Consider the following 15,000-nt stretch of genomic DNA (forward strand, 5'->3'; position numbering starts at 1 on the left):
TGAAATCTATGTCAAATGTTTCCCTACTATTAAATATTTTGTAAAGGAGTATTTCTCCTGTTAATTGATGAGACATTGGCAGGGATAAACAGTGCCTAATATTCACTGATTGCACTTAAACACGGCCAAGTATTGTGAGCGATTTAACAGTAAACATGAGAAAAAACTCAAGCTGAGAATCAAAAATTTACAAAGGAATTGTAAATGAGTCCCAGCTGTGTGTGATGTAGCAATGGGAGTTTTGTATGTTCTCACTACGATACTGAGGCTTTCCGCAGGGCACCGAGACGCAGGGCTGTTTGGAACATGTCTTTAAACAGTTCAAACAGGGGGTCCTGCTGAAGACAGTTATGACTGCAGACTCCTCTAATACTAAAGCAATATAATTTTCACAAACGCTGCCCCCTGGAGGTGGAAGACCATCCCAACAGAGATACAGACAGAGATACTAGCCACTATAGAACCATAGCTCTAATCAGATGGTACATCAGACATCACATATGACCGGCTACATATCGCCAGGCTGCGCTCCACAGGAGATATCGCCAGCCAGATACTGGTCCTTTCATATTGGCAGTCTGAGCTTGACAGCAAGGAGATAAACAGCCAAACCCCACCAGCTGGACACTGGCAGGCAGTATCAACAGGCATAAAAAACTATGTGCATGAGTTGTCCAGTTTGTACATTTGCATGCTGGGAATTGAACAGGACAGAGATAGTTGTGATAGAAATGTTATGGCAGAGCTCTGAGTGACTGACAGACCTGTGAGCCCTCTGCCCCGCACAGCTCTGACTTACACTGAGGGACAGCCATGAACCCCTTTCCACAGCAGGGGTAATGGAGGATGCCAGTAATGAGAACACAGCACTTCTTCAATTCATCTCTCCCTCTGTCTTCCTCCCTTCATACCTCTCTCCTCCTATTCATCTCCCTCTTTTCCTCTCTCATCTCCTCCTATCCATCTCTCTATCTCCATGTATCTCCTCCTATCCATCTCTATCCATCTCTCACCCTCTTTTTAACTCTTTCCTTCTATCTCTCTGCATCTTTGTATCCCTCTCTTCCTATTTCCTGTCCCTCTCTCTGTCCCTCTCTTCAACTCAGTATCTCCTTCTACACATCTCTCTAACTCCTCTCTCTCTCTCCCTCTCTTCATCTGTCCCCTTCTATGAATCTCTCTCTCTCTCTCTAGCTCTTTGCCTTTCTCACCTTCTTAAATTGAAAATCTTCCATTGGCTTGAAATTAATTTCATTAAATGTTGGGAAATCTGAGGAATTTTGTAAATAACATACAGGGAAAAACTGTCCTTGGTGTCCTCCTCATTTCCTTTGTCTTCTAAGATATTGCCTGTCATTTCTTCACATTGTTTACTAAAAGAGAATATCTTCCCCCCATCAGACTGTTGTTAGCATTTTTTCAAAGCAGTATGTTACCTACCTCAGGGCTTAACACGGGACTTACTCCAGCAAGCACGCCATACTCCAGGGACAGGCACAGACAGGATGCCTGATCTGTCTTTTCTGTCTTTTAGAGAGTCTGTTTCAGGGACTCTCATACAGCATCCCAATCTTTAAAACATATCTGTGGAGAGGTGTCCCCAACATGTGGGTGGTGGGGTTGGGGGGGTGATTCATTTTTCATTCATTTTTTTTTATTAGTGATTTCAAAAAGAGAACAAAACACTCTGCAGCTAGATTGCACCTGTGCATCAGTAATTATGTCGGCGCTGAAACAAATGCATCTCTGAGGAGTTTTTATACTCTGACGTGTTACCTTGCATGAACTGCAGAGAGAGGAAATGTGGCTCTCTCTCGGTAATAATCTCCGAGATGAAATAACTCACACAGCTCTCAGACTCTCCACTACCTGGGCAGAATATTAAAGGAAGGTTATATTTTATCTCTGTTTTAGAAATATGGGAAAGTAAGGATGATTAGCGTGCTTTCCCTCAGTAATGCGGAGGTGGGGGGGTGGGGGTAGTTAAAACTAACCGTATAGATTTCCCACAGACTTTACACCTTGGGCTTCTTTTTTCCTCCTGGGTGATGTTAATTGAATATCTGATACAAGTATTTGAGAGCTATATGGATAACACATTCTGTGATTTGCCAAAGGAAAACAATGAAAGTGAAGACGAGATAACGGAACCCTCTCAGGTAAGGATACAGTAATACTATACCTTTTCTTCATATTGCAATGGGAAAAGTACCTTTGAAAACATGAGCCGAGCTGATGGCAGTAATGTGATTTTTCTCCTATTGTAAACCAATATCTCTCTGTGCTTTGAGATGTACTTCAGAATGTACATCGTGAAATACCCAATGCCCATTTCAGAATAAATGTTTTAGAATGTGTACTGTAACAGCCAAAATGCTGTATTTCAGAGATCGCAAATACCCCTCCTGTGCTGTGCTGCAGTGTGGCACAGCGGTAAGGAGCAGGGCTCGTAACTGAGAGGTTGCTGGTTTGATTCCCCTGCTGGGGCACTGTTGCTGTATCCATCAGTAAGGTACTTAACCTACAATCACCTCAGTAAATATCCAACAACCTATGAAAGTGGCTCTGGATAAGAGCATCCACTAAATGACAATAATGTAATGCAATTTCCTGTGCTGTGATCTTCCTGTAAACACTCTACTGTTCTTCAGACAATGGAGCATGTAGACTGTCCATTTAGACTTTAGTGTCTTCAGATCAAGATGTTCTCTCCCACAGCACCAGAGAACAGAGGAGTGAGTGTGGGTGGCAACGTTACTGCACAGGACTTTATAACAGACGTGCACCACAGTGGCACTGCAGAACAGGGCATTTCCCGTTCAGGGTCTTGGTAAAAATTTTCTAGTCAGAGTGTGTATGAAAGGAAAGGAACCTCTTACTGCAGTGTTTCAGAGCAGGGTGCAGCAGACCCTGTGAGCTGAAGGCTCCGCTTCAGACTGCAGACCTCCAGAACAGAAGCGATTATGCCCTTCGGCATTGTGGGTACAGTCCTGTGAATCTGTGTCTGATTTCTCCCCACGTAAGAGATCACTAACACAGATTACAAACCCCTCTGGATCAGGGCATCCTGACAGCAAAGACACAGCCCAGGGTGGTGATGATATGGGTTTAACACCAGACACTCAAGAGTAAATCACTAAATCAATGAGTACAGCTGAGAACATGGGATGGATTCGGTATGATTGTCTTGGAGTTGGTAGACGGTCATCAAACTCAACTCCATGCTGAAAAATCTGCATGCTTTGATCTCAATTCAGTCAACAGATGAAATGCTGGTGGGATAGCCCTAGGGCTTGCAGTCAGTCCTGGCTGTTTTTAGATTTCTCAGACTGGCAGGACAAGCCTGAAAAAAAATTCTTTCTCTCTAATGAAGGCTGGATAGCCGAAATGCATTAGCATCTTGATTCAAATGTGTGTTTCAAAATAAACGGAAGTATAACGGAAATAATCTGTGATTTTCATCTGCACTTGTGGGAGGTGTTATCTTGTTCTTTTTTGAGCTACCACTCCATCTCCTTCTTGATTGAATAGCACATAGTGTGACCCCTCAGCTTTGATTGGGTCCAAATGCCAGTGATGTCACTACAATGTCAGCGCCATGTCAGGCACTCAAGGTTCACCCAGGGGTGACATTAACGCCCTCTACAATGACACAGACATACAAGCTCTCAGGAGGCGCTTCCTGCTTCCCCCTCGGCAGCCTGTGTGGGTGATATACGGCACAGAACAAGCAGCGATTGCCCACTCCAGACAGGGTCAGCTTCCAGGGAGACCGCAGACTAAAACAGCCTCTGCGTTCTGGTGACGCTCTCGGGCTTAATGGCAGGTGGGAAAGCCTTTCTCCTAAGCAGACTTTCACATCTGAGAGACTGGTAAACATACTGTATGTCCTCTGTTTAGGCTACATCCACTCTGCTGGAAAAAACGAACTGTCTTTGTGCAATGGTGACAACCACTTGTTGCATTAAAACTATTTTGACTTTTAAATATGCCGCTTCCAGTCAATGTTGAGGGCAGAACTATCACTACATAGATCTTTAATTCTCACTTCAAGTGATATAGAGACATAAGTGGCTACCAGAAAAAGAGACAGATGACCTAGGATATATTTAAAGCAGGATGGCTAATTTCTGTTAAAGGTTTTCCCAGATTTCTATAATCAATATTTAAAAATTTTCAAGCAGAACACAGGATATGGTACCTCTCAGATCAGAAATGTTTCACACATCAACTAATCCTCCCATTTGTCATAGTGACAACATGGAGAAAGGGCTCAGGATAAACTTTGGGCTTTTGAAGAAGCCTGAAGCATTGGTTTTGCTTGGGTCTGACCTGAGACACTGAGGCCCCAATTCCCTTGGTTCTGGCTGGACATTCAGGTGCTCTGCTGTACAGAGAGAGAGAGAACCTGAATCATTGCTCTTCAGGGACCTCTCTCCCTCCCTCTGTATCTATCTCTCATCTCCGTTCTCTCTTCTTTCTCTCTCTCTTTCTGCTGTACCCCAATCCTCTCCCACCTTCGTCAGCCTCTGTCCCTTTCTCTCCCCCCTTCTTTTCCTCTTCTCTCTCTCTCACTCCTGCTGCCCCCCCCCCCCCCCCACACCCCCATGGCTCAGTGATACAGGCCAAGAGGTAGAATCGATGTTTGTCTGGGTGTCCAGGCTCTCTCACCCCAGCAGTGCTCTCAAACACCATTTAGATCTCACAGAAACAGTCAGAGGAAAGGGCCGAGCACCTGGGCCGGCCAGGGGGTGGGGGGGAGGGTCACTATAGAACCCCAGACTGATGCAGGGATCCCTCTTGCATCCCAATGAGGGTCTATCAGACATCTCCTGACTCCAAAGTTAATCTAGATGCCACAGGCTGCTGACAGCACAGGAGATTGCTCTGGGGTGACATCACAGCCTGAGTGTCAGTACCGAAGCCCAATCTGGCAGGAAAATGACACTCCGTTTGCCTCTCCTATGACTGTGCATCTCACTGCACGAAAAACTTTTTTGGAATGGCCTAAAACTTGGCTTTCATTTCCAATGCACACATATGCACACACACACACACCCACACACACACAAAGCTCAGAGATGTTGTCAGCAAAGCCAGAGCGTGGTAATGTAGGATAAATCACTGACACAGTCTGCTCCATGATTAACACATGCCAGTATGTCTTCTGTTACGGTACACGCTAAATCAAGGCAAGGGTAAATTTTATTGCTAAATTAATGTGATTAAAGGCAACAAACACCTAAGAGGTTCACAAAAAAGTGCCACTCAGTGTGACATGTCTGCCAGCAGGGCCAGGGGAGCAGACGGCCATGTTCACAGGAAGGACATTTCTGAAGGTGGGAACGGCTCGTTTGGACGAGGTGAACTCATTAGATCCTCTCACTCCTGCTCTCCATTCATTCTGTTGCCCCCAAACGGACTGACGCTCTCCCTTCGGAACTGCAAATTCCTCATTTTCTTTGCAGGCAACCTTAAAGGACCGGCCAAGTTTGCGTGAGTATACTTTTCCCCATCCGCTGTTATTAATTTCTCCATCAGTCTCCTGCCCCTTGCGGGGGTCACTGAGTACTGATTAGGACCGGAGTAAATGGAGTGGAAATCCTGGATCCTGTTTGGCCTCTTCAGCTGCAACCTCCCGGCCGATGATATTTCACACCCCTGGGGACGGAGTAATGACAGTCTTACCTCGAATACTGTAATTGTCTCCCACTCTCCCAACACACTGTTGTAGATACACTGCTCTGCCAACCGGAGGTGTATGGTAAAATGATAATGGTATATGGACAATGAGAAAAGCCACCTATTGTTTATTAATAATAATAGAAAATGAAGATTTTCAGTCCCCTGTGTGTTCCTCTGCACATATTTCTAAGTGTGTGCATATGCACACACAAATAATACCCTGCCACCTGGCTCTTCCACCAAAAAGAAAGCCAAGTAGAGCTCTGGGCTCCCACACTTCCTGTGCTGATTGCTTCTCACTTCCTGCACTCACAGTTTCTCAGTCTCAAACAGGCCAAATGTGGGCCTGAGCAGGAGCCTGATGCTGGAATGGCTCATTTCAAAAACAGAGATTTTCTGTTTCAAAACGGTATAGGCATTGAGTAGGTGGTTGAAGAGTGGACCATTCAGCTGACAGATTCAAAGATGAATCGTTATTGCTTCATGGAGACCAATCAGCATGTCCTTCTCTGGTTTCCACTTTTGGCTGTGCAAGACGCTGTGGCTGAGGAACTATTTGAGAAACTCCCTGTGGATAATTTATGTTTTATTAATTTCATAGAGTACTGGCATACAGGCTCTTTTAGAAGTGCTAGCAAAATGGACTTTTTCACTCTGAAAGAAGAATGACTGTTACTGTTGAAGCTGGAAATGGGAAGTCCTTTGTTTCTAATTTGCACTCAATCCAGTGTGAAACCTTTCCCACCATATTACTTACAATGAGTAAAAAGTGGTAAAGTGCTGGGATGGAGGCCTGTCACATCATACGCGGTGGTGGCAGTGTGCCTCCTTTAGATGGAGTTTCATGTCAAGTCAAAGGCAGATGGCCCTGTTTATCAGTGAAGCCACACTAATGAGGTTGAGAATAAGTCCTTCTGAAGAAATCCGCTCTCTGCTGCTCCCACAGCGCCACATGAGCGAGCGTGTGCGTAGCAGAGCCGAATCGATTAGCTTGTGTGAGTCCTGCGTAAAGCCATAGGCACCGGGTAGCAGGTAGCTGGGCGGTTGCAGCAGCTACATCACTCCCCTGAGACCTGGTTAAGTAGTGTTGTTGCCGACAGGCTAAGGGAAATTTGCCTTTAGCTCAAACGGCAACATCGGCAACGACACTGGCCGTAAGGGGTTGGCAGCGCTCGCTCGCTGACCCACGTAACATCTAATACACAACGCAAGATCCCACCCGTTACACACGCACACATGTGAGCGCACACACACACACACACACACACACACACACACACACCCAGGCACTCTAAGCCATGAATAACTACATCTGTCTGCAGGCAGGAATATTAAAGTGAGAGACAGCTTATCACAAAAGGCTATATCTCTATAGTGTTTCAGACATTCGCAATTTCCCTCCCCATGACCTAAATCTCAAAACACGAATGGCAAGCGAACACAAACACCAGATCAACACGGTGGCTGGCTGGGTGTCCCTCAAATACAGCTGGAGATGTGAGCCTCAAGATTAGGAGGAGATACAAAATTCATTAACGGGGAAGGACTGAGTGATTGCTTCCTCTGCAGACTGAATGTACAGTGAGTGAGTGGCAGGACTGAGTGATTGCTCCCTATGCAGACTGAATGTACAGTGAGTGAGTGGCAGGACTGAGTGATTGCTCCCTATGCAGACTGAATGTACAGTGAGTGAGTGGCAGGACTGAGTGATTGCTCCCTATGCAGACTGAATGTACAGTGAGTGAGTGGCAGGACTGAGTGATTGCTCCCTATGCAGACTGAATGTACAGTGAGTGAGTGGCAGGACTGAGTGATTGCTCCCTATGCAGACTGAATGTACAGTGAGTGAGTGGCAGGACTGAGTGATTGCTCTCTATGCAGACTGAATGTACAGGGAGGCAGGACTGAGTGATTGCTCCCTATGCAGACTGAATGTACAGTGAGTGAGTGGCAGGACTGAGTGATTGCTTCCTCTGCAGACTGAATGTACAGTGAGTGAGTGGCAGGACTGAGTGATTGCTCCCTATGCAGACTGAATGTACAGGGAGGCAGGACTGAGTGATTGCTCCCTATGCAGACTGAATGTACAGTGAGTGATTGGCAGGACTGAGTGATTGCTTCCTCTGCAGACTGAATGTACAGTGAGTGAGTGGCAGGACTGAGTGATTGCTTCCTCTGCAGACTGAATGTACAGTGAGTGAGTGGAAGGACTGAGTGATTGCTCCCTATGCAGACTGAATGTACAGTGAGTGAGTGGCAGGACTGAGTGATTGCTCCCTATGCAGACTGAATGTACAGTGAGTGAGTGGCAGGACTGAGTGATTGCTCCCTATGCAGACTGAATGTACAGTGAGTGAGTGGCAGGACTGAGTGATTGCTCCCTATGCAGACTAAATGTACAGTGAGTGAGTGGCAGGACTGAGTGATTGCTCCCTATGCAGACTGAATGTACAGGGAGTGAGTGGCAGGAGTGAAGCCTCTTCCGAGTGCTAAAACAAAAGTGCTCATCTCGCAGTCTCATAGATTCATGCATGACGTTGGCAGCTGGTATCATCTATCCCAGCCTGGCCACCTAACCTGGCATTACCTACTGCAGATATAAGTCCTAATGGTGAGTGTGGTGTAGGTGTCTGTGAGTGCACAGGAAAGAGAGATAAACGAAAGAAAAGAACAAAAGCCAAAATGACACAAAGGGCTCTGCTCCACGGTCGATGGCTCAGAATCGGGGGATGGAGGAGGCTGCTTTCAGAGGGCCTGTTTTCTGTTCAGCTCAGCGTCCCCTCCGAAAAAAAAAGGAAATGCGTGTGCCAAGAAAAAAAAATTAATAAATGAATAAATATGTACAACGTTCCTGGTTTACGAAACTGGGCAAAACACGCTCACACAAAACCACGCTGTCAAAAAAAAAAAACAATTCCCAGGGTTCGATCCACAAACGATAGTGCCTACCACAGCGAGTTCCAACACAAACAGGAACTCCAATCTCCCCCAGCCCAGCTGAGGTCACAAGCCTTTAATCTGCGCCACAGGAGCAGAGACTGCCCCCTGCAGGTGGGATGGAGCCAGTGCCAGAAGGAAAGGAAAAAGAAAGCAAAAAGCAGTGTACAACACAGAGTACCTTCACAAGTCGACATCCACCAGCATGGCTTCCCCACTTTATACAGCAGTCACAAATACATTTTGTGGTTCTTGACGGCCAGCAGAGTGATATTACACATCATCTTGCATTCAATATTTACACGCGTCACTGAATGTCAATCTGCCAGAAGCCACGCAGCACTGCAGATGTTTATGAATGCTTTATAAAATAGTAATGTCACGTTCATGAAGGTGCTATCAATGCTTTATAGAGGCCTCATGAAGATGCACTAGATATTAAGTGGGACTTGTACACTTTAAGCAAGCAGAGCCAGGACGGAGGTAGTTGGGCATGTTTACATCAGTGATCATATGTGTATAGTTTCATATGCCAAAACTGAATTCCACAATTTAAAATGCGATTTCAGCCAGACTCAATCTCAGCACAGTTTATGCGTTATTCGTTGGGAACCTTCTGGAGCTTAAACCCTAAATTAATTCCATCAGCCAGCGGACGGAGCACTACCACGTGACAGACTGGTTTCTGTAAACAGAACGGCACGTTCGCTGCGGCCCTGTGCTGTTAGAACAGCCCATCTCCCACACCGAATGCATCATTCACAACAGCGTGTTCGTCAGTTTTCTAAAATGCGGGGACTCCTCTACTAGGAGTCTGCCTAATAGAGATTGGTGAACATTAAAAGCAAAACCAGGTTTTTGTGCAGTATTAATGCTCAATGCTGTAATATTTCACAAAAAACTAATACAATAAATGGGGTATACCAACAGAGATTGGGGTATACCAACAGATACATAGTCAACAGTGCAGATACGATAATAAAACTCCAATTTTTGGAAAAAATAGTTAAGATTTTGATTTCTAATTAACATTTGTGCCGCAAATCATCTCTCACAGAGAATCAAGACAATTACCCCTCTTCTCAAAGCTTATCTGTTGCTCACTAAATCTACTTATACTGTAGATAAATCCTTCTTTCTGTGACAGCAAGTTCAAGGCAGAGAAAGAATGCAGAATCTGTAAATAGACTACTTCCATTACTACACCTCCTCAAATGAATACAATGGCTCTTAGTTAAGGATTCAAAATCAGTTATCATGGTATTGATGGCACTGTTCCATATATATATGTGGACATACATATACATATATATGAAGTATGTGATAAGCATCTATAAATTCATTCTGGGGAAAGAGGATGACATCACCGCAAAATACAATGAACTGGTTCAAAGATACACAAGGGAAGAGAGGAGAGAGTGCACTGCTATGTTATCAGCTGCTCGACTGATTTCAGATCAGGGTGCAGAGAAAACACCTCTGTTAATATCCCCACCATCGCACAATCTAGGTTTTCTGGGGTCAGCCTTTGGATCTCTCAAAGTCTCTGTCCTGAATCTGTCTCCAGTTACACGCTTTGATTACAAATCTTACATGTGACTGCATGGCAAAACACAAGGTGTCCTCACTGACATAAAAACCATACATTTTATGATCCTGTCCAAAAGAAAAAAAATTATAAGAAAAAGCTCAAAGCTGAAAATCCTCAAAATATTCAAAAAATGAACTCACCAGACAGCACACCAAAGAGCTAAAATAATCTAAACAAGAAAGAAAAATAAGTTGACATATCTGACACACAGAAAAACTTTACATTATGTACATTCAATAATTAAATTAGGTTGTTTTGTATCGATCGGTGGTTCCTAGGTGTTTCTCATTTCAGGAATATGCTTTTTTCCTCTCGCAGAAATAGAAAAACCTGTTAGTGCCTTCTGGAGGGTCAGAGATAAGATCCATCCAATCAGAACGCAGTAAGGCCTTCTTCAGGAAGTCCCTGCCAATAGTCTGAGCAGTTTTCTCTAAAAGGCTATTTACCACTGGCAACAAATCTGGCAGACATCCACATCTTGGAAAAAAAACAAAATAAAAAAAAATATATATAATATATATATATATATATATATATATATATATATATATATATATATATATATATATATATATATATATATATATTTAAAATAGGAAACACCGCAGGTGAAATCTTCTGGCAAGCTGTCTGGATACCAAAAAGCAAATGTATTTCCATCTTTACTCCTTACTTTCTTCTCTCTTTTTTTTTTGCTTTTTTGGAGGCCATTTGTAAGAAAAAAAGTAATTTCCTTTTCATACTGTATATCTCTTTACATTTGTAGGTAAGTAAACAAAATGTAAAAGTGCTCTTTTTTTGTTTCTTTTTCTTTAAGACTGCCGTCCTGTGTGTGGAAAGGTGAGACAGGCACTTGACTCCACGCATGGGGAGCAATCAGAGCAGTAAGGTACACATCGTTTGGTTATTCCTGGGTTGCGCGGTCTGTCTGCCTGGTGGAGGGCGTGTCCGGACGGGGCTAGCCCAGGATATCCAGGTAAGCGGGCGTGGCCTTGCCCATGGCGTACAGGATCTTCTGGATGTCCTTGATGTTGAGGCGCTGCTGCGGTTCCCTCTGCCAGCAGCCCAGCATGATGTCATACACCTCCTTAGGACAGATGCGCGGCCTGTCCAGCACCTGACCCTGCATGATGCACTCGATCACCTGGGGGAGAGACGGCTCAGGTCAGAACATCCAGGTGTATGTGTGTGTGTGTGTGTGTGTGTGCGCGTGTGTGCGTGTGTGTGTGTGTGGGTGGGTGTGTCTGTGTGTGTGTGTGTGTGTGTGTGTGTGTGTGTGTGTGGGTGGGTGTGTCTGTGTGTGTGTGTGTGTGTGTGTGTGTGTGTGTGTGTGTGTGTGTGTGGGTGGGTGTGTGGGTGGGTCTGCCTGTGTGTGTGTGTGTGAGTGTGTGGGTGGGTGTGTCTGTGTGTGTGTGTGTGGGTGGGTGTGTCTGTGTGTGTGTGTGTGTGTGTGTGTGTGTGTGTATTTGCATGTGCACGTGTTTGTCTTGAAATATTATGATCAACTCCAAGACCCTGACTTGGACTCAACACAGAAGGACCTGATGCAGAAACACACATACTGTACACAACCCCATATGTACACACATGTGCATGTGCATGGATGGACACACACACACACACACACACACACACTTTTTCTCCCTGAATAAACCAGGCCGTTGTTTTTAGATTGTTACCTGTATACAGTCTTTAGCACCAACAGGAAATGGAGATGAAACCACTCTGCTCTTTCTGTTATCTGCCTGTCCTTCGCAGCATTTGCTTTCCGTGAAATTTTCCTTGACCATTTCCCTTCCCAGATTAAAAAATATAAAGCAACCGAAAGAAGATCTCAGTCACATCAAAGCTTGGGGAAAGCCGTCATCTCGTATAAGGTCTTTGATATCACCTGTCAGAGTGGCTCACTCTTACGCAGTGGGACACAAAGTGCTCAGTTCAGCATGCATCGTGCTTTCCTCTGGGCTACAGGGGGAGGTGCCTACTTCACACTGATGTACCGGTTATGAAAGCTGAGCGTTGACCTACAGAGAAGACACATGCAGGCACGCGCACACACACACACACACACACACACACACATACATGCATCCACACACACATACATGCACGCACACACACACAGATATACTCCACACACGTGTACATGCACATGTATGCACAGATACACTCCACACACATGCACATGCACATGTATGCACACACACACGCGCGCATGCATGCGTGCACACACACACATACACACTCACACACACTCACACACACACACTCACACACACACTCACACACACACACTCACACACACACACACACACATGGTCTCTCTCACACACAGACAAACACACACACACAGAAGACAAGACACCCAGTGGCTTGGCTGAACAATACACTGCTTTTAAGCTTGCCTGTCTTTAGTCAAATGAACCTTTTCAATATGCTGGCTTTGAAGAATGTGTAATGTTAATTTAACCTGGATGATCAGCCCAGCAGAAAAACATGAGCACTAAGCAACGCTGCATCATATCCCATGACACACCGTCGATATTTCATTACCCAGAGTTCTGCCTGCTATCAGTGGTGAATGAGGGCCAATTAAGTGCATCAAACACACGCTACCTGCTGTCTGACAGGCACCTGAGGGTGTTTAGAAACCCAAATTCCTCTCTGGAGCCCACCATCAGGGGTTCTCTAATTAACCCGGAAATAGCCGCATCTCAAAGGCTGGTGCATGGCTCTCCTGACCCCCCTGGCCAATCCTGATCCCAGGGACATTTCACTAAATGCCCAAAATGACCCGGTGGAAGTTCCTACTTAGATCATGACTGACTATCGGGGGGGTGGGGGGGGGGGGTGGCGGGATGTGGGGCCTTCTTACATCATTTCTGATGTTCCAGCTTCTGAGGACAGGTTGGTACAAATCCTTCCACTATCCTCCCTCATGAGATCTCATGCTCACCGTCATTATCTCTCCTCCATGATTTCTCTACTCAAAACGCATCACTCGAACAGAAAGGAAAAACATTATCGGGTCTCTGCTGCCAAAGAGAAAATAATGAATCAACGGAACCCTCCTCACTCTGTTTCTCAGCAACAGTGGATTTCTACATGCTTTTCTAGATGATATTTCCATGGAGATGTAAACAGCAGGCATTCATGGTGCATGGTAAAGGGAGGACTATTGAAGCCTGGAGTGAAGCTTTTTTAACGGACAGATCAGCCATACAGCCCATATCATCACTCATCATGTACCTCAGTGTATCGCTCTGTTCCCGTATGAACCTCCAGTGCACTCTACCATTATGAGGACAGTGGGTGCTTTTTATGGGGGGGTTTATATTGATAATAATAATACTGTTATATTTTATGCAATTGTGTAATATGTGTAATGCCCCCCCCCAGTTTCGCTCACTCCGAATAAATAAAAGTCTACTTCACGAAAAAATGAGCCTCTATCACACAGCATGGGCAGAGGCAAACCCCTGTTCTTGAACTTTGGGGCCATTATTAAACTTAGAGACACAGATCCGTGTTAAAGGGACTTGAAGCTGAAGGCCGTAAAGCATTTTAAACACTGCGGAAGGAGTACTTGGTAAAGAAAATGAGGATATAGTAGAGTAAAGAAAACAGGGTTTGGAGGGTAAATATGTAAACAATTAGCAGGAAAGAACAGCTTCTGCGTTGAAATAAGGTCATGTAGTACATGTTTCGAGCACCAGAAGTGAAAAGCAGAGCCTAACATGCAACGAAACAGCAGACTGCCTTCTTTACACATGAAGACAAACAGGAGCTCAGAGCAGGTGTCTAGTTTTGTGATAAGAACAGTTACATCAAAAGTGCCCCTAAATGAAAACGCGGAGATGTCGTGTGACGTAACGGCCATCCTACCTCGGTATTGGACAGCTGGTGCCATGGCTGCTTCCCATAGGTGAAGATCTCCCACAGAATGACCCCGAAGCTCCACACGTCACTCTCAGTGCTGAACTTCCTGTACATGATGCTCTCCGGAGTCATCCAACGAATGGGCAGCATCGTCTGTCCTCCCACCTATCAGAAACCAGGAGTCATCATTACTAACCAATAAGAGAGCAGCTCTCATCACAGTTTGACAATTCTCCTTCTGTGCCACACCCCTGACTCCATCAATGAGGACTTGAGAGCCATGTGGAGCCATGTAAGAGGACTCCTCCTCAAAACCTTCCACAGCTAGTCATTAATTCATTACACAATAGCACATAAATGCACCATAGTCATTACAGCACTCAGCTTTCATTAGGCTTGATTGTTGTAAGATCTTTCTCCCCATTCGTGTCAATCACAGCATGTTAATCACATCTGCGGTTGGATGAACGAGGCTGACGGTTAGAGGAGACTGTGGGTATTGGTGCTTCCTGCTTCTCGGTGTTAAATGCCTGTTAATTACAGTGCTCATTAATGCAGAGCATGCACAAGGTCAGCACACTGACTGAATGCATAAATACTAAAAAACCCATATCATTACGGTCAGGTAACAGCACAAGCTTAATTCACTAACATTATTCTGTGGTCATTAATGCCACACAACGTGCTGTTTGCCAGCGTATTTACCGTTTTATTGCCAATAAATGAAATTTGGCACCTTAGTGTGGCTAACATAAAAGTACTGTGTAATGATATCAAGACCAAGCCCTTAATGTCTAAATTACAGGTGCGCACACAGGCACATGCACATACACATGCATATATGCACACACAAAGGTACACCTGTAAGGTAATGACAAGGTGCTGGCTGGGTTTCTAACAGGATTCAA

General features: G+C 44.9%; 1 protein-coding gene across 1 annotated transcript in view; it reads right to left on the reverse strand.

The window, feature by feature from the left end:
• Positions 1–11,011: 11,011 nt before the first annotated feature.
• Positions 11,012–15,000, reverse strand: part of LOC118782140 (NT-3 growth factor receptor-like) — a 162,754-nt gene continuing 158,765 nt past the window's right edge. Inside the window, exons 16-17 of the mRNA XM_036535409.1 lie at positions 14,099–14,257; positions 11,012–11,357 (exon numbers count right to left, since the gene is read on the reverse strand). Of these exons, the coding sequence (XP_036391302.1) occupies positions 11,172–11,357; positions 14,099–14,257 (345 nt within the window). The 3' untranslated portion in view covers positions 11,012–11,171. The remainder of the gene's footprint in view (positions 11,358–14,098; positions 14,258–15,000) is intronic.

Source organism: Megalops cyprinoides, chromosome 8, assembly GCF_013368585.1.
Source record: "Megalops cyprinoides isolate fMegCyp1 chromosome 8, fMegCyp1.pri, whole genome shotgun sequence".
Lineage (NCBI taxonomy): Eukaryota > Metazoa > Chordata > Actinopteri > Elopiformes > Megalopidae > Megalops > Megalops cyprinoides.